The following is an 18,509-nucleotide window of genomic DNA, read 5'->3' on the forward strand; positions in this document are numbered from 1 at the left end:
CCAAGTCAGGCAAATCTGGATTTGAATTGTAGCTCTGCCACTGATGACCTTGGTCGGGAAAGGAGTGAGGTGGGTGTGAATCTCCAAGAGCATCTGTTCTTCATTTGTGAATTGATCTCTCTTCAAAGGACTGTTGAGATGAGTTTAGTAGGTGGTTGGGATTGTTATCAAAGTCCCCCTAAGTGCTCTTCCTGGCCGTGGGGGCTGGGAACGCAGAAATGAGCTCAGGAGGAAGCCTCCCGGAAGGTTCCCCAACTCCACCAAAACAAACATTTGGGGGAAATTTTTGAGACCTCCAGTACTTGGCCACTCCTTGGCTATCTCATTCTAAGTGATTCCTTTTCTGTTTGTGGAGGATCCCAACTTGTGTGAGTAAACCATAATACATTTTCAAAGGAGGGAATCCTGGAAGATGGATGGTTTTATGTACAGATGTGGAAAATGCTGTGTATTATATGGCTAGTAAGTGGAGGAACCAGGCCTGAATTGAGATTTGACTAGGCTGACAGTTTGTTACGTGCCTTCTTGCTGGAGTGCTTTCTTCTATCCTTTGGTAAACAGCCTATTCAAAGGGGACAGCACGGCCCTTTGATGAGTATGCAGATAGTGACCTGTCCGAGTGCCCACTGTGCCCAGTAACCCAGCCCCCAAACTATGGGGAGCTACTGCGGGGGACTGCTGGCTCCCCAGCCCCGTGGGGAGGGGACTTTACCAGGGTCCGGACTGTGTCAGGCAAGGGAGTCTGAGCCATCTCAATGTCAATCTGCGTGTTCTAGCAACACCAGAAAACGGATTTGTTTGAAAGTAAGGTATAGAGAAAGCCTAACTGGGTTAAATTGAAGAGAGACATAAAAAGGAGACCTGACTTTTTCCTTGAGGAATCAGAGTGGGTGGTATTTGTTCCTGCTGTTTTGACGGCAGTGAAGGGGCGGGGGCGGGCGGCTGGGAACAGTTGTGCTGGTGGTAGTGATGGTGGGTGGGTTTCCTTACCTGGGAACATCGTCACATAGCGTCTCCCCCTGGGTGAGGAGCAGGGCAGGTAACAAAGCAGCCTTGGCACCTGGACAGAAGGAATGTTCCCCCGCTCTCCCCTGGGCATGCTGCTGTGCAGCTGTTCACCCAGGCCAGCCTCATCAGCCTCTGGCTTGCCCCCTGCCCGCCCCCCACCACCACCGAGAGCTCAGAAATGGGGGGTGACAGTAGGCTTCTCAGTGTGTCAGACAGGCAAGAGAGGTCCAGAGCGCACTGTGCTGGGGGGATAGGCACGCAGGAGAAAAACTACAGAAGGGACAGAATAATGAAGTCATTCTTTTTTTAAACATTTTTTAACAGGTCGGTCTGGCTGGAGATAGGGGAAGTCTTTCAGACACTTTTGAACAGGGCAAGAGAGAGAGAAGCAAAGAAGTTCTGGTGAGTAAATGTTCAGTTTGTCACTGGTTAGCTCAGACACCAGGATACTGACCTGCAGCTCCTGGTTAGCTATCCCCTGCTGTCTGGGAAATAGTTACCATTGGGTCCACTTACAGTTCAGGAAGAGGCTCACAGATGGGACGTAATTTGCCCAAGGCTAGTCGGTCACAGAGCTAGAAGGCTGGGAAGCCAGAATTAAAATCCAAGTAGGTGTCTCCAAAGTCCTGGGTCTTCCCACTCCTCTGCATAGCCACCAGACACGGCTTCCAAAGGTTTAAAGAGCTAAGAGCTCTGTTTCCCTCCACCTGCAGAGTGGCTGAGGAAAGAGCTGGAACCATTTATCTTTGCCTCAGAACTCAACATGGTGCCCTGCATACAGTAGGTGCCTCAGTGTTTGAAGGAAAGAATGTGCTCCCGTGGCTACCAGAAGTCGAGTTTGACCGACGGAACGGTTCTGGCTACGAGGATTTGCTCTGGTACTCTGAACCGGCCGAAAACAGTGACAAAACAGCGACAAAACAGCTTCTTGGTGGGTGATCTCCGATTATGTGATTTGAACAACTGTTTCTTCCACAAAGTGTGCTACCTTGTGGATCTAATCCCCACCAGGTGGGAGAAGAAGGTGGGTTGAACCGTATGCATCAGGCAAGCCAGATCCTCATTTCGTTGGGTGAGGTGGCAGAATTTCCAGGGGGCAACATAACATTACTTCACTGATCTCCAAAAGTACAGGTTCATTCCCGGACTGGAGATGATGACTGCTGGCTGGCTTCTCCAGGTCACGCCCAACCCAAAAGAGCTTGTTTCGCTTTTCCTCATGCATGCTTTTTTTTTTTTTTTTTAAAGATTTTATTTATTTATTTGACAGACAGATCACAAGTAGGCAGAGAGGCAGGCAGAGAGAAAGGAAGGGAAGCAGGCTCCCCTCTGAGCAGAGAGCCCTATGTGGGGCTCGATCCCAGGACCCTGGGATCATGACCTGAGCCGAAGGCAGTGGCTTTAACCCACTGAGCCACCCAGGCGCCCCTCCTCATGCATGCTTTAAACGCTCATGACTGTACCCTGGCTGGGGATTCTGAAATTGGAAGTCACCGTATCTGTAAGCCACTGAACAAAGGCCTGACCATTCCTTGGTGTAGTCCTACTGTAAGCGCAGGTCCCAGCCCTCAGCGTGGTCTGTCCTCCGCTGTCCTCACACCAGATTGGGGGGGGGTTTCTTTCATGCAACGCTACCACCTCCTAGCATTTATTCATTGTGTCAGTTCCCCCAATTAGGGTATCAGCCCCTTGAAGGTCTGTAGTTCACTTACCTTCACCCCTCTTAGCTTCCAGCTTAACAAACTGTATAAAGCACCCCAAAGGTTGTTGATGAGAGTGTGAATCCATATATCTCTAAGAGGGCTGTTTCTTGCTTTTTCTTTTTTAAAGATTTTTTAAAATTTATTTGACAGAGACCAGTGGAGAGGGAACACAAGCAGGGGGAGTGAGAGAGGGAGAAGGAGGCTTCCCATGGAGCAGAGAGCCCGATGTGGGGCTGGATCCCAGGACCCTGAGATCATGACCCGAGCAGAAGGCAGACGCTTAACTGACTGAGCCACTTAGGCGCCCCTAAGAGGGCTTTTTAAATCACTATATGCCCAGCAATCCCATGCTAGGAATCTGCCCTGAAGATATATGCTTCACAAGTAAAATTTATATATGTATTACAAGATGTCATTTCAGCAATACTTATAACAAAAAACTGAAAACCATCATTAGCATTAGGGACTGGTTAATTATGTTAAGTTTATATAGTGTGATATTATGCAGCCATAGAAAGAACAAGGTATACTTAGGCATACTGACATGGAAGAGATCTAAGTTGTATACTTTTTTTTTTTTAAGATTTACTACTTATTTGAGGGAGAGAGAGGGAGAGAGCGGGGAGAGGTGCCGAGGGAGAGAATCCCCAAGCAGACTCCCCGCTGAGAGCCCAAAGCAGGCCTGATCCCATGACCCATGAGATCATGACCTGACCTGCACTGAAACCGAGTCAGAGGAGGCCCAACCACTTAGCCATGCAGGCCCCACAACCCTGAGATCGAGAGTCACACACTCTACTGACTGAGCCAGCCAGCACCTCTCTTCAAAGTGGTTTTGACAAACATGTGGGCCTCCCATTTGCCTAGGAGGTTAAATACAGTCCTCGCGTGGATACAGGATAGACCTCATAATCCTTCAGGTCACGTCAGTCTCTGGATTTTCTATCAAGTATAGGGGAGCAGTTAATCAGAAAAGGAGGGCTTCTCCCTGACCCCCAGCAGGCTGGTGGTGGTGTTGGACAAATGCCCCGAAATGAGGTGATCAGCCCTTTAGAAAATGGCTTCCCAGTATTCCTTGACTACTGTTTTCTTTACTGAAAGACAGACACACACACACTCGCTCTTTCTCCCTCTCTCAATCTGTTCATCCAACCTGAACCCCCGCAGCCGAGCTGCAGCCGAAGAGCCAAGGGAAGCCCCAAGGCGGCTAAGTTCTGCACCACTGCCACTCATGGTCTGGACTGCAGACTCCGGAGGAGAAAGCTCTGCTGTCATTCGATCATGGATGCTGGGGGCGGTGTAGGGTGGAGGGGTCTGGCCCCTGAGCCACCTGCTACACGCAGGTGCTCAATTACACTGTCACATTCACCATGCCTGTCAAGGGACAGGCAGCGGAGGGGAGGGCTTGCCCGGGAGAGCTGCTGGCAGCTGTGGTTTTTCTCAACTGGTGAGCTCCCTTTGGAAAGTCACTGCTCCCTGTACTACGAATCTGCTCCCACGAGGAACAGCTGAATTTGCTCATGTTGGCCTTCCTGTTTTCACCAGGTGCTGCTTGGCGGACAGATGACTTAGGAATCAGCTAGCCTCATTTAAGCCCCGAACAAGCTGCCCGACTGACTCCCACCCCATGAGGCCCAAAGAAAACCGGATAATGAAATGAAGGCATTTGCTGCCTTGAAACAAAGATGGGAACATTCACGCAGTTGTTTTTATTTATTCAACTATAAAGACCGCAGCAATTTTTTGATGGGTAACACCTTAGATCAACACTAATTATATTGCTATAAATGTGGTTGAGGATCAGAAGAGGATTCGGGAAAAAAGGGAGAACAATAACAACAAAAGTCTTCAAACATTGAAACAAAGAAATACTTTTTTTTTTTTTCCTTTAATTAAACGCTACTCTCCTGTAGGCTTCCCTAGACTGGTCTGCAGTCTAAAGAGAGAGAAAAGCCTCTGGGCATTCTGAAGCGACCGCAGGTTAAGCTACGATGCCAAGCGGGAGACTGAAACCCTGATCTGGGGGGTCTATCTCAGGCACGCTCTGGGAGCACAGGCAGATTCTCATGTTTTCTAGTGTTCCTTCCTTTTCACCAATTCAGTATCCCCTTCTCTGGCTAATTCAGTGCTGGACACAATCCCCTCCCTGCCTTTCCTGGTTATACTGTCGTGTAGGGGGCACCTGATAGCAATGTGCAGCTTCTACTGAGCCTGGAGAAGCAGCTGGACTAGCTCTGACCCACCTCCTCCTCCTCCTGAGAGCCTGAACGGGAGGGAGGTGCTGAGGAAGGCCTCCTGGGCGATTGAAAGGTCTGGTGCACCAGGAAGGGCACTGCTGACCCTGGGGAAACCTGGGCATCGGTGGCCTGTGAGTCCGGGTGGAAATGACCAATCAGAATCAATCCATATCATTGGGAAAGGTCAAGGGAAAAACAGCTTCCCCTCCAAAATAGTAAAGGGGGAATGAGGAGAGAAGAAACCAAAAATATTTAGAATGGCATAAAAAGTGATATGCGTAAACTTTTTTGTTATTACATCTAACTATAAGTTTCCTAATAAGTCCAGTTACCAAGTTGAATTGTGTGGGATAGAGGAGAGAGGCCAAGCAGAACTGCCCTCAAGAGTTCACAGCCCCAAGCTGAGAGGTCCTAGGTTTGCGCTGGGGGAGCCCCTTCTTGAATGAGGGCTTGGGTGTGCTGGGCTCCATGCTGGCTCCAGTTCCATTGGTCCCTGCAGAGGGGGCCTGGCCCCGTTCGCTAACGTTTCCTGATGCCTGGGATGTAGTGCTCTGGTACCTGGAACCAGATGAATACCAGGAACTATTTCTGTAACGACCCACACTGTCATGTCGCCCTTGGTTCATGGCATCATTGGACTTTTGGCCTTGTGGCCTGTAGCCTTGTCCTCCTCGTCTGTTCCCCGGCAATACCTGAGGATAAAAGAATACAATATTCAAAGCACTGTGGCATTATGGCACCCTGTTCCAGTTCAGCTTACAGGAATACTCTGAAATCCTAAATTGTGGTATCCCATACTCGGGACTCCGTTATCTCTCAAGACTCCCAGAACTGTGTCAGCCAATCCGACCTAGTGCCTACCCCAGAATTAAGAAGTTTTTCGCTACTTCTGCCCCACCTTCCACCCCTAGGCTCTCCACTGGAGAGGAGTTCACTTTTCTTTAGCTAGGCACAAGAAAAAAGCTAAGAAGGAGGAAAGAACATTCTCTGGGCTGTTCCAACCCTCAACTGGGTAAGCATCTTATCACGTGACTGAACTCTGTGGATCACAAGCCATTTGTAAAGATAACAAACATCTGGAAAAATAAAATAAACATCATTGTAATCTGCTTTGCTATGTATCATCAGCCATAGATTAAATCCCGCTGCTGTGACATTCAGGCCATCTTTCACGTTACAACCCAGAAGGCTTGCGGCACGGGGTTTATTTTTGTCCTCCTCTTCCAACATAATCCCAGTTCTGCACAGCACTGTCTTGGATGGCCCTGGTGTACATTCTTCAAACCAGGAAAAGAAACTATGGATCACGCTTCAGCTTCCTGGTGCTGGCCCCCCATACCACCAGGTTCATGCCGTCTCCCCGAGCTACTCCACACGGGGGCTTCTAGAAAGCCCTCCGCTGAGCTTGCCACTACACTGTGCCTCCACCTCGAGATGGGGGCATGGGTCCCGGTGACTAATTACCAGGCAATCCTACCTACAAAAGCTAGGACGGCTGCCAACTTCAGAAAGTCAGCCGTCTTGGCAACAGGAGACCTAAGCTAGCTGCTGGTTTGGAACAGACGTACCAAATGCTTTCTCTGGAACTAACTGGGGCTGGAGGGATTCAAAATAGGTGTGGAATGGGCATCAAGAGAGGAAGGTAATGGACTGAGCTGTCAGCATTCGAATGGCGGCAATCCGGTGACTTTTCTCCGTCACTGGCTCCACGGGGCTGCCGGGTTACCTCTCGATGAGGCTGATAGGGCCTGCCTCCGGAGCTGACTGGGGCTGCGGGAGTCTCTCCTGGTGCCGAGTTTTTCTTGTTAGCGCTTGTAAGGCTGGAAGCAGAGGCACAGGTGGAAGAGGAAGCAGCAGAGGCATCACACGGGCCACTCAAGGACACAGATGTCACTGAGCTACACCGGGATCTGGTTGAATAGCTGTTCTTTGGGTGGGACACTGAACGAAAACATGAGAAGTATGTCGTCATATGACGGAAAAGCATGATGGGTAAGGTTTTCCCTATTTCACTGTTTCACAATAAGCAACTTAAGATAAAGAACTGTCTACCTGAGCAGTTGTAAAGGTAAACTTATAAAATCGGTAACAGGAAGCAAAATGTCCCTTCTGCTCTCTTCTTCTACTCCTTCCAAATCCCCATTGCTTTGGGTTGTTGTTGTTGTTGTTTTTCAAGTTTTTATTTAAATTCCAGTTAGTGAATACCCACTGCTTTGTAAAGGAACTCACAGAGAAAGGAGAACAGTGTAAGAGCGGAGTAATCGTTCCCCCACCAACTAATGACTTCTCAGCGTTTCCTACTAAACTCCTGGCTACGGCTCCAGCAGCTGACTAAGCCTAGGAACAATAGTATGGGCCATATGTTCAGTTTCCTATGCAGGAACATTCTCAAGTACTGACTTCACAAAGAAAGAAAAAAAGGTAAATAGAAAGCTAAATCCTTTTTTAAAAAAATTGTATGATGCAAGATATAATCAAGATTAGTTAAACATGAACAGAACTTGTCTTTTAACAAAAATGTATCATCCCAAGGTTTTTTCTTCAAAAATAACCCCAAATTCAAAATACCAATGTATCTGAGATATATGAACATTTTCACTTCAAATTTTGTCAGAATTCAATGACTTAAAACTACCTCTTACATTTTTTTGTCTTGGTTTTAAGCCCGGACTGACGCTGAGTTCACAATCACGGCTCTAGGTTCAACCTTTCACTTTATACTGATGCAGAAAGAACAAAGGAGCTGAGCTCAGTGTTTAACTGATGTGTCCCTATAAGCTCTCAAGTTAGGGGAGGGCTCCCCATCCCCTTACAGCTATTATTTAAGCACCTATTATCTCCATTTGGGAGAGGAGTGAAATGATGCCTTAGAGGTTAATGTAAAGGCAATGATTCAAATTTGGTCTGACTCCAGAGCCCCAAAACACTGCAAATTTAGGGAGCTGGAAAACACCCATCTTCTGAGTCAAAGACTCTGCATCTGGTGATTTCAGAATTACTTTTCCCAAAAACAAGCAAACAAAAACACAAGAGGCACTAAAGACGAATCAGTGGAGAAGCCACAACTTCAGTCTCTATGAGTAGGGTCTCCCCATCACCATTGCCAGCGCCCAGAATCCTGCACCCTCTTACCTTGTCCAAATGACTCAATGTCCTTCTTTAGGGTCTCTACATCACAGGTGAACCGGGCTACTCGTCCCAGATCCTCATCATATTTGCGCTCACTGACAAAGTGCTGGAGAAAGGACAAAGGAAAGCCTCCAGGTGAGACAAGCGGAAACCGCAGCTTGCCATATAGAGATGAAACAGAATTATTTCCCGCTGCCTTCTTTTTACTGCTTCAAATTTTTGCAAAATGGCCATCATGTTACCTATGCTGGGTGACTGATGAAATCCAGTCACTTTCTTAAGGCCCAAAGAGAAATCTATTCTTTATGAAATGCTCTGTGATGGCCAAAGCCCATTAGGTATAATCAAGAGAAATAAACTGTAGAGCTAGAAGAAGAAGTTCATAGTGGAGAGGGTCATCTTTCCACTGCTGGCCACTCTCCACACTGTTCCATTTTATACAGAAGTGGAGACAGCAGAAATGCTCCTAAGTTACAACAGGGATCCCGTGTAAATAGATAGCTTGGTGTTCTGTAACAGGAACTTCCTCAGGAAACCCACTTCAGCCCTTTGTGAAGTAGGATTTGTTATAGTCCTCAAAATGGGGACAACTTCCCGAGACAGAAAATCACTCATGTAAAAAGACAACCCTGCAAATGAGAAGGGTTTGTGCTGCAAGTAATTTAATCCTTTAAAGCAGTCGAAGCTGAGAAGTAACCTTGGATCAAAACTAACCAGAGACTGTGCGACTAGAAACATGTCAGGAGTAAAGTGCTTCTGGGGTTACCCTTCAGTAAATCATCTCCAAAGTAGCCTGGGATCTTCCCCCCTCCCCCAGATGAAAAGGAAGCCAAAAAGACAAGTTAAGGGCCTAGATAAAATTTACAAGGACTGAACTCCTCAGAGCAGCCCTCTAGCAGGTGGTCTAATTCAATTTTGGATAGTCAAGGGCTACAACAAAATGCATCAGAATCCTTGCGATGAATCTAGAAGCAATAGATGGGAAAGAAGACATCAAAATTCCCTCTGAGCCTAGAAGTCCTCAGGCTTCAGAGTACACTGTGGCTTAGAAAACACCATGAACCTCTGACATAAAGCCTTCAGACATGTAATATCAGTCGGAGAGTAATTTCTGAAACAAATTCTAGGGTTTGTGGAGCCAGAGACATAACAGGAATGACGGAAATAAAATGATCTGGAAATAAGACATTTAAATTGCACAGCACCCACTTCGGTACACTGAAAACGTGGAGAGAAACAGATCCTTAGTCAGCCTGCAGAAATATTTCTAGCAGCTTTCTAACCACGTGGGAAGGAGAACAGATGAAGCCTGTGAGAGCCAGAACTCTCATCTAATTCCAAAGGGGTTTCCGGCTTCTCCCAGATAGTTGAATGAGACTGACTGGCATCAATGTGAAGATGACTTTTTATAATTTTTAGTAATATAGTTCTAGTTAATCAGAAACGGTAATTTCATCTGGGCATCGTTGTGTTATTTTACCCCAACAGAGTCTAACGGGGAAGGAGTGAAAGACTGGGTCAGGATGGTGACAAGGACACCTGGAAGGACTGAGAGGATCTTCCACCTGTTTTTACTTTACAAAAACTGTGAAACAGCCTCTGCAGCAAGTCCTCCTTGTAAAGATGGCAGGAAGTCTCATGGGTTCCGAGCAGAGGTGAAGGGCTCAGGAGGAGGGATAGCCGATTCCCCTTGTTCCCACAGCTCACAGGTTATGAGCAATCATTTAGAATGCCAGTGTCTACGACTCCCCACGAACACCTCAACCTCTTGCAGGTTTCTACACTTAATCTCAGAAACACTGTTCTTTGTATAAGAATTTAAAATGTATGATTGCTCAACCTAGGCCATTGTTCTAAACAGATTATAATAAAAGCAACATCTCAAACTGCTCACTTTGCTCTTATAAAATCAGAATTAACCAACCATTTAAATATTTACTGAATACCTACTATGTGCCAAGGCACTATGCTAGGCACTAGAGATGCGCCAGTTCCTGCCATTGTAAAGTCTGCCATTTGGCTGGGGAGACAGATCAGTCAAATGAACACTAAATGGTAACTACACTAGGATGACACAAAAGAGGGGATATGACAGGGAAGTCAGGAAGCACGAGTGGGTCATGAGTTATCTGTGTGCTGGGAGTGGGTAGGGTGTGTGTCTTATACAGGTCGAAAAGCACATGCAGTAGTCCTCTAGCAGGAGGAAACAGAATATGTTTGTGGGAAGGAGAAGCTAAGATGGCCAGAGTACAGAGAACAAGGCGGGCGTGGTGTGAAATGAGATGGTGGCAGAGCCAGACCCTGCAGAGCCCACTGGCCACGTTAAGGATTACAGTCTTTATCCTAAAAGCAATGGAAAGTTTGAAGCAGGTTACTAAGGTGTAGGAGGACTGGGGAAGGTGGGGGGCAGTAGCAAAGTGGAGGGGTGGAATCAGTTAAGAGGCCATGACAGAAGTCCAAATGAGAGATAACAGTGGCTTGACCATGACGGTGGTGGTGGAGATGAGGAGAAAAGGTCAGAGCTGAGATTCAGTAGGAGGTCAAATGGACAGTGTCTGTTGATAGATTTAATGTGGGAAAGGAGAAATGTCCTAAGGTTTTCAGCTTGGACATCTAGATAGATGACAGAACCGCTTGCAGAGAAAGGGAACATGGAAGAGGGCCAGGTTTGAGAAGGGAAGATCTTGAGTTCAATAGATTAGATATGGCCATGAATTATGGAGATCTGCTGCTTCAGTCCCTGAGGGTAAGAAGAAAGGCAGAAAAGAGAAGGAAGTTTTACCTTGATATCAGCTCTGAGCTCAACCAATTGCTCCTCTGACATTCGAACAGCCACATCAGTCATCTTCTTTAGAAGTTCGGCTTTCTTTTGTCGGCTGAGCAAAATTTCCACTGTGGAGAAAAAGAGAGTAGGACTCTTATGTTCTGCTAAATAGGATACAGAAGAATTGGAAATATGGGCCTTGCAGTATGTATTTGGACAGCCAAAGGCTTAGCTGCCCACCCATCCAGAAAATGAAATACCAAAGGTCCAGTTCCCACCTTCTTGAGGGACTCTGAAGGCAGTTAAATGGTAAACACTTTTTATGAATCATAAAGACTCATAAATCATTTGTCATTTCTCTTTCTCTTCTTCCCAGTTGAAAAAATATTCTTTTTATCAAGAAATGTATGAATTAAAACAGAAATATGTATTCAGGGTAAAAAATTTCTCTAGAATAAATGGGTGTAAGATGAAAAGTAAAAAGGTCCTTCCTACTTCTGACTTTGTAGTTCCCTCCCCAATAGAAAGCGGTGTTAACAATCTCTTGGCATCTTTCCAAAGGTATTCTGTGCACACACAGCAAATCTCTCTCCCTTTCTCCCCTCTTCATGAATGGGAGTACACATACATATGACCCTCTCCTCTACCTTAGCTATTTTTACTTAACGTATCTCAAAGTTCATTCGCTACTAATACACTGGATCTCCATCTCTGGTTACCAGCCACACTGCAGTCTCCTCTGTGGCTACCCTATCATTATTTTTTTTTTAAAGATTTTATTTATTTATTTGACAGACAGAGATCACAAGTAGGCAAAGAGAGGAGGAAGCAGGCTCCCTGCTGAGCAGAGAGCCCAATGTGGGGCTTCAATCCCAGGACCCTGGGATCACTACCTGAGCCGAAGGCAGAGGCTTTAACCCACTGAGCCACTCAGGCGCCCCTACACTATCATTATTCACCAAGTCCCCTGATGGTGTATATTTAGATTGTCTACAGCCTTCGACATGCTCCCGGATACAGAACTCAGATATGGCCATGGAAGATGAGAGACAATATGGGGGAAAATCTCTCAGAGTAGAGAACCAGGGGCTACAGAGGACGTAAGCCAAAGAAATCCTCCAAGGAAGCAGAACTAGGCGCTGCCATATGAACCAAGGAACTTTCCCTGTTAGAAGGGCAGGTGCTCTACTATTCCTGCCCGGTAAGATTAGATCACTGCTTTTCCAGGTGGGAATGTTCTACTATAATTATCCTCTTCTTTCTCTATCTGTATAACATCGGAGGAGGGGGCATTTAACTTCTAACTTATGGGACCCCAGACCACAACATGCCATATCCAGACCAGCTGAAAGACGTGAAATTACCCAGCAGTCCTGGACTTTCAGCTGAATATACGAACTAGATGAATCTTTGGACGTGTTGCCATTGAGGATGAGGGGAGGGTGTTCCCATTTTTTAAAAAAGAAGGATGTCAGGTTGCTGAGGGGTGGACTGTAGCAAAGACTGTTAGCCACTGCACTCTCCTCTTCTTCCTACAGGAAGTCTGGTGTTTTGGATACCAATCTGCTTAAGTAAAAATCTACCTTTCTTGGCTTTGCTACAGGTAAGATAGTCATGTTATCCCATGACTCGGTTATGCTATCACACGGTTTGGTCACTGAGCTCTAAGCGGAAGTCACAGGGCGGGGTTTACAGGACAGCGACAGCTCTTTAAAGGAGTCTTAGCCAGCAGGTAACATTTGGCCTCTCCTCAGCTGGAGCCTTAGGAGGTATCTTGAAAGACGGTTGGGTACAAAGACAAAGAAGCCTGGGTCCCTTGTGTCATTTTGAAAATGTCCTGCCAGCCCCGATCCCTTACCTCCGGACCTTTCATTTCATGAGAGAAAAATAAACTCACATTTATTTAGGGCACTCTGTTACATGCCGTCAAACTCAGTTCCTAACTGTTAAACATAGAATCTTGCAACCTACTTAGAAATTAGTCAGATTTGTGTTAGAAAGTAAACAGAATTTTCTAAGAGCTACACCAGGTATTCCAGAGAGCTGAATGTCTTGAGCAATTTTACTGAGCCTAACTGCTCAGTAAAAATAGGGCGCCCCTATCCATGGCAGGTGAACCTGTAAGAACACACTTTCCCAGGAAGTGAGGAATGTGCCTATAAGAGTTTCTTGACACCAAGGCCCAACAGTTACAAATGATCTACTTGATCTGGCTTCCAAGATAAAACCTGTCTGCCAGATTCACTTGCTTCTCAGCTCCCGGCACTCTAGCATTCTAAGACAAAAGCACAGATCTCAACATGAAGGAAATGTGTCAAGTCAAGATCTCCACATATATCAGAGGACCCAGTTACATAACTCAGGACCAGTCAGTTTTTCCAAAGGACTAGTTTCTTCATTTACTAAATGAAAACAAAAATAGGAAAACCTAATTACCTCATAAGGTTAATGTGAAGATCATAGATGAATGAGAGAAAATCTCTAAACTGTGAAGTACTGTGAACATGCAAATTAATAAAACGATTATGTGTAAAAAAGAAAATGAAGCACCTTCTTGATAGTATCAGTAAATAATTACATTTAGTGACACTGAGAACCAGGATTTTCAGCATGAGAGAAAGGAGATACAGATGTACAACCAATGAAACTAAGTAAAACTCTGTAGCTCTTAATTTGATAAGACTGCTCAAGAATTGATGATAATTGGGGCACCTGTGTGGCTCAATGGGTTGGGTGGCTGCCTTTGGCTCGGGTCATGATCCCGGGGTCCTGGAATCAAGCCCCGCATCGGGCTCCCCTCTTAGTGGGGAGCCTGCTTCTCCCTCTTCCTCTGCTGCTCCCCCTGCTTGTGTTCCCTTTCTTGCTGTGTCTCTTCAATAATAAATAAAATCTTAAAAAAAGAGAGAGAGAATTGATGATGATTAGTTGAAACTGGATGATGGCAGTTAATTAGCCTCTCTATTTGAAATATGTTTGGAATTTTCTATAAAAGTTCTGTTTTTAAAAAGTACCTTCTCAAAAGTAAGGACTATGTCCTCTCACTAGTTTTATTTTATCTGAAACTTCATCTTCAATATAGAACACATAGGTACATGAATGGACCAAAATTGTCACATTTAGACATTTCAGGATATACCATTCACTTTAAATGAAATCTCACCTCTGAAAAACAGTGGAGAGTACCTGTTCAACATTTCGGGTCAAAATGGAACTCAGCTCCATGTCTCCCCTGGCCCATGATCATAAACACAAATGGTTTAATTGTGAGTCATCATCTCAGCCTATTTCCATTCTTACCAGTTTGAGAGCAGGTTAAAAGAAACAACCCTGCTAATTACAAATCTAGCATTCAACACATGAAGATAAAACCCGCTGCTGAAAAGCCTGGAATCAATGCCATTGTAGAAGCTGCAACTGACATTCCCTTCTTTCCATACAGCTGTGTATCTTTTACCTAACTTTTCAGAAATGACCAAAAAAAAAAAAAAAAAAAACCCCCAAAACCAAACCAAAAACAGATCATCTGGTTCTTTGCTACAAAAACCCCCACAAATTACCCAAGTTAGACTCTACTCTTCCAGAATGTTTTAGTAGGCTTTCAAGGAACCCTAGTCATGGTATCCTACAACCTCCTTTTATTGAATTCCCCGACCTAGTGACCACAGACGCTGAGTGAAGACTGTTCGAAAACTGAGAAAACAAATTTCAGGGATCAGTAACCACAATAACGGTTACACTAATGTGTAGGGAACCTAGTGAGGTCACCTCTGATGATGCCAAACATTTTTTGCCAAGTAGAAAAAACCCCCATAATCACTGGAAGCTAAAAACAAAATAAAACAAAGCCCAGTCACCTGCGAGGATACTTTTATTTTCTGAACTGAGGCTGTGGTGGCAGAAACTATGAAGCAGTCCTCCAGACACTGCAGTTTACATTAAAACGCTGACATCCAAAAATATTAAAAAACAGTTTCTTGTAAAGTTGTTTCACCTGAAAGGATTCACATGACAGGGCAGTACAAATGCTCGAGACATACATAAACTCTTCTAGTGGCAATTGGATCGAGCTTTTGTTAAGAGATTTGAAAGGCAGATGCCTACTAACTGGTAACAGCTTTAACTACAGATCAGTCTTACTTGCTTCGGCTTTCACTTTGTCCATTTCAGCAAGCAATGCCACTTCTCGATCCATTAAACTAGGAAAAGATGACAAAGGAAAAAAATGTTGGTCAGAAACTCAAACAGAAGTAGCACACTGTTAACAGTGGAGAGAGACTTAAGACTTTGTTCACTAAAAGCATACGACAAAGTAAACCCTGTGTGGACTGCATAAAAATTCTGTCTCGCCCTCAGCAAAGAATATTTTAAGGATTCCAATAAATAGACCTAATTTCCTTTTATTTCTATGGATTACAGTAAACCAGGAGGTGAAGGCCAAGAATGGAGAACCAGTAGGTGGCAGTAGCAAGCTACAGAACAATTCCCACTAAATTTGTGCTAAAGCAGAAGTCCTTACGGAAGGAAGTTCCGTATTTCCACATTCATGCTCAAATCTTTCTTATTTTGGTCTATAAAATTGGACAGCTTTGCTTCTAATGCATTTTACAAGGCAACACCCCTTAGAGGGCACGGTAAATTTATTCACAATAAGGATCTGCATATTCCAACATTTTACCACCGTTACATCAAGTCACTGGCACTTTAGTCTATTTTTTTTTTAAGTTTTTATTTAAATTCTAGTGAGTTAACATATAGTGTAATATTTTTTTAAACTCAATTTTTTTTTTAATATTTTATTTATTTATTTGACAGAGTTCACAAGCAGGCAGAGAGATAGGCAGAGAGGCAGGCAGATGGGGAGGGGGAAACAGGCTCCCTATTGAGCAGAGAGCCCAATGTGGGGCTCGATCCCAGGACCCTGAGATCATGACCTGAGCCGAAGGCAGAGGCTTTAACCCACTGAGCCACCCAGGCGCCTCCATACAGTGTAATATTAATTGCAGGTGTACAATATAGTGATTCAACACTTCCATACATCGGCCTGCGCTCATCACAAGTACTCTCCTTCATCCCCATCACCCACTGAGCTCCCCCTCCCTCCACGTCCCCTCTGGTAACCATCAGTTTGTCCTCTATAGTTAACAGTCTGTTTCTTGGTTTGCCGCTCTCTTGCTCTATTTTTTCCCTCTGCTCATTTGTTTTGTTTCTGGCGCTTTAGTTGTCAGAAGACAAAGTAATTAAAAGAACACATATACATTTTGCTGGCATCAGGTAAACATTTAAGAGTAATCCAGAAGAGAGGAAATTAAAGGTTTCTGGTAGGCTTTTTACAGAAAAAGAATATTAAATGGGTAATTTGTATCTTCTCCATTGCAAATATAAATGGTTTGCAGGCACATAAAGCTTCCTGTGTCCTTATAAAAGAGCCAACCACCTTCAATGTACAGAGAGGCAACAAGTCTGCCCTAGTCTTCAACCTCCTGATACCAAGTAATTTCCCTTACCATATCGATTTGTTAGTGGTAAAAATAAAATCTAAAATTTTAATACCTATGTAGACATGAAAATTTCCAACTCTCTTTAAATTTGCTATTCATTCTGATTTCCCCTTTTGTTTTTTTTAAATATTTATTTATTTATTTATTTATTTGACAGACAGAGATCACAAGTAGGCAGAGAGGCAGGCAGAGAGAGAGAAGAAGAAGCAGGCTCCCTGCTGAGCAGAGAGCCTGATGTGGGGCTTGATCCCAGGACCTTGGGATCGTGACCTGAGCTGAAGGCAGAGGCTTTAACCCACTGAGCCACCCAGGCGCCCCTGATTTCCCCTTTTGAATAGGACTGTATCTATAGGGTTAATAAAAGTTGTACTCTTCTGATTGTGAAACTAATCACATACATATATAAACACATACACATATACATATAAACATATATATATATATAAATACTGATTCCATTTAGTTCAGTATGTAGTGACGTTAGCACAAAGTAGTTAATACAGAGACTACAGGGTGAGGAATCCAAAAAAGGACAAGGTGCCGCCATTCCTCAAGGAGCAAAATCCTTTATAGTGAAGTGCCAGAGAACATAGGTCTGATCACCATTACGTGTGATGTTAATAAACAGACTTGTAATGAAACAAATTTGGTTGGTATATTAATCCAAAAGCCCCAGACTGGAGAGAAGATGCAACCATCGTAGGGCAGCAGTACTCTGCTAAGAAAGCATTTCCCACACCTTGGCGGTGTCTTGCTCCAAGAGCCCTAGCAGCATTGGGCATACCTAAAAGCGAAACAAAAGCACCACGGACAGGAGCTGCCAGGCCTCAGTTTTGACATCACCTCTTTTCTGTTGCTGAATCACCTTAAGATGCAGACACTGTGTCCACCAGATGACAAATCTGTCTCTGGCAAAGCTTGTAAAATATTTATTAAAAGACTTCAGCAAACAAGTAAGCTTTTTGCAGCTTACAATCTTTATTATGAAAATGCAGAATGTCATGTGATGCGCTTAGCAGGAAAAAAGTTCTGCACCGTCACAGTCAGAATTTCTGTGGCAGTAGGAGCTAGGAAGTACATCGTGTGGGCTTTTTTTCTCTTGAAGGAATGACGAGTATCCATTTAAATAAACTCTGTTTTCCAACTGACTCACTGATGATTGTAAGAAATTCAGAGGCAGTTGCGTGGACAGCCATCCAAACTCACCATTAAAAAAAAGTTTAACTTTTTCATGCCAGAAGCCCCCCTCATTGAAAAGCAGTGGGCGCTGCTATTCCTTGTTTGTCGTTTGTAGTGTCTTGCCATCTACTGATCGCATGTACTGAGAGGTCCTGTGACGGCAGCCGAGAGTCAGACAGAGGAAGCTACTCATTCATTGAAGCCGCTGGGACCCTGTCTCAGAAAAAAGCCTGATACAAATTCCAAGCTTCCTTAAATTTTTCACAAGTCTTTAAGATATAAAAATGAACAAATGCGAAAATATAAATGCCCGACAGTTAGCTTTTCTGATTGTAACGTAAGTTCCTGAACTTAAGCTTTTGAGACTCCATTGCAAAGACATCTCAAATAAACAAGACTGCCTGCTACATACCACGGCCAGGCTGCCCCACACAGGAAGTCTCTCTTTTAGAAAGCCCCGAGTGACCCACAGAACTTGAGGGCCCTACTTTTCCCTTCCCACCCTTTAATTCTTTTTTTTTTTTTTTAAGATTTTATTTATTTATTTGACAGAGAGATCACAAGCAGGCAGAGAGAGAGGAAGGGAAGCAGGCTCCCCGCTGTGCAGAGAGCCCCACGCGGGGCTCGATCCCAGGACCCTGGGATCATGACCTGAGCCGAAGGCAGCGGCTTAAACCACTGAGCCACCCAGGCGCCCCTCCACCCTTTAATTCTTGCTCTTACGTTTTCAGTTCACCAGTTCACCAAAACCTTAGGCAGCCCACTGTCAACCCCAATCTGTGCCCTGTTGAAGCACCCTTTGTTCTGTGGTCTGGGGTGTGTTGTGTACCCTCTAGGGCATGTAAGTGATAAACCTTCAAAGTTCCCTGATGGCTGTTGCTGAGGTGTGTCTTGCGACCGTAACCAGTTACAATATGAGCTCAAATACGGGCTCATCACAAGTAATGTGGGACAAGGTGAGTGCCCCCCAACAGGCGCTCCCAGCTGATAG

General features: G+C 44.8%; 1 protein-coding gene across 2 annotated transcripts in view; it reads right to left on the reverse strand.

The window, feature by feature from the left end:
* Positions 1 to 4,400: 4,400 nt before the first annotated feature.
* SPATS2 (spermatogenesis associated serine rich 2) overlaps positions 4,401 to 18,509 on the reverse strand; it is a 146,843-nt gene continuing 132,734 nt past the window's right edge. For both annotated transcript variants that reach the window (XM_047740504.1, XM_047740503.1), the window contains 5 exons: positions 14,979 to 15,037; positions 10,860 to 10,969; positions 8,081 to 8,183; positions 6,675 to 6,889; positions 4,401 to 5,640 (listed from right to left, as the gene is read on the reverse strand). In XM_047740504.1, coding sequence (XP_047596460.1) covers positions 5,329 to 5,640; positions 6,675 to 6,889; positions 8,081 to 8,183; positions 10,860 to 10,969; positions 14,979 to 15,037 — 799 coding nt within the window. In that variant the 3' untranslated portion in view covers positions 4,401 to 5,328. The remainder of the gene's footprint in view (positions 5,641 to 6,674; positions 6,890 to 8,080; positions 8,184 to 10,859; positions 10,970 to 14,978; positions 15,038 to 18,509) is intronic.

The sequence above is a fragment of the Lutra lutra genome, chromosome 8 (assembly GCF_902655055.1).
Source record: "Lutra lutra chromosome 8, mLutLut1.2, whole genome shotgun sequence".
NCBI lineage: Eukaryota > Metazoa > Chordata > Mammalia > Carnivora > Mustelidae > Lutra > Lutra lutra.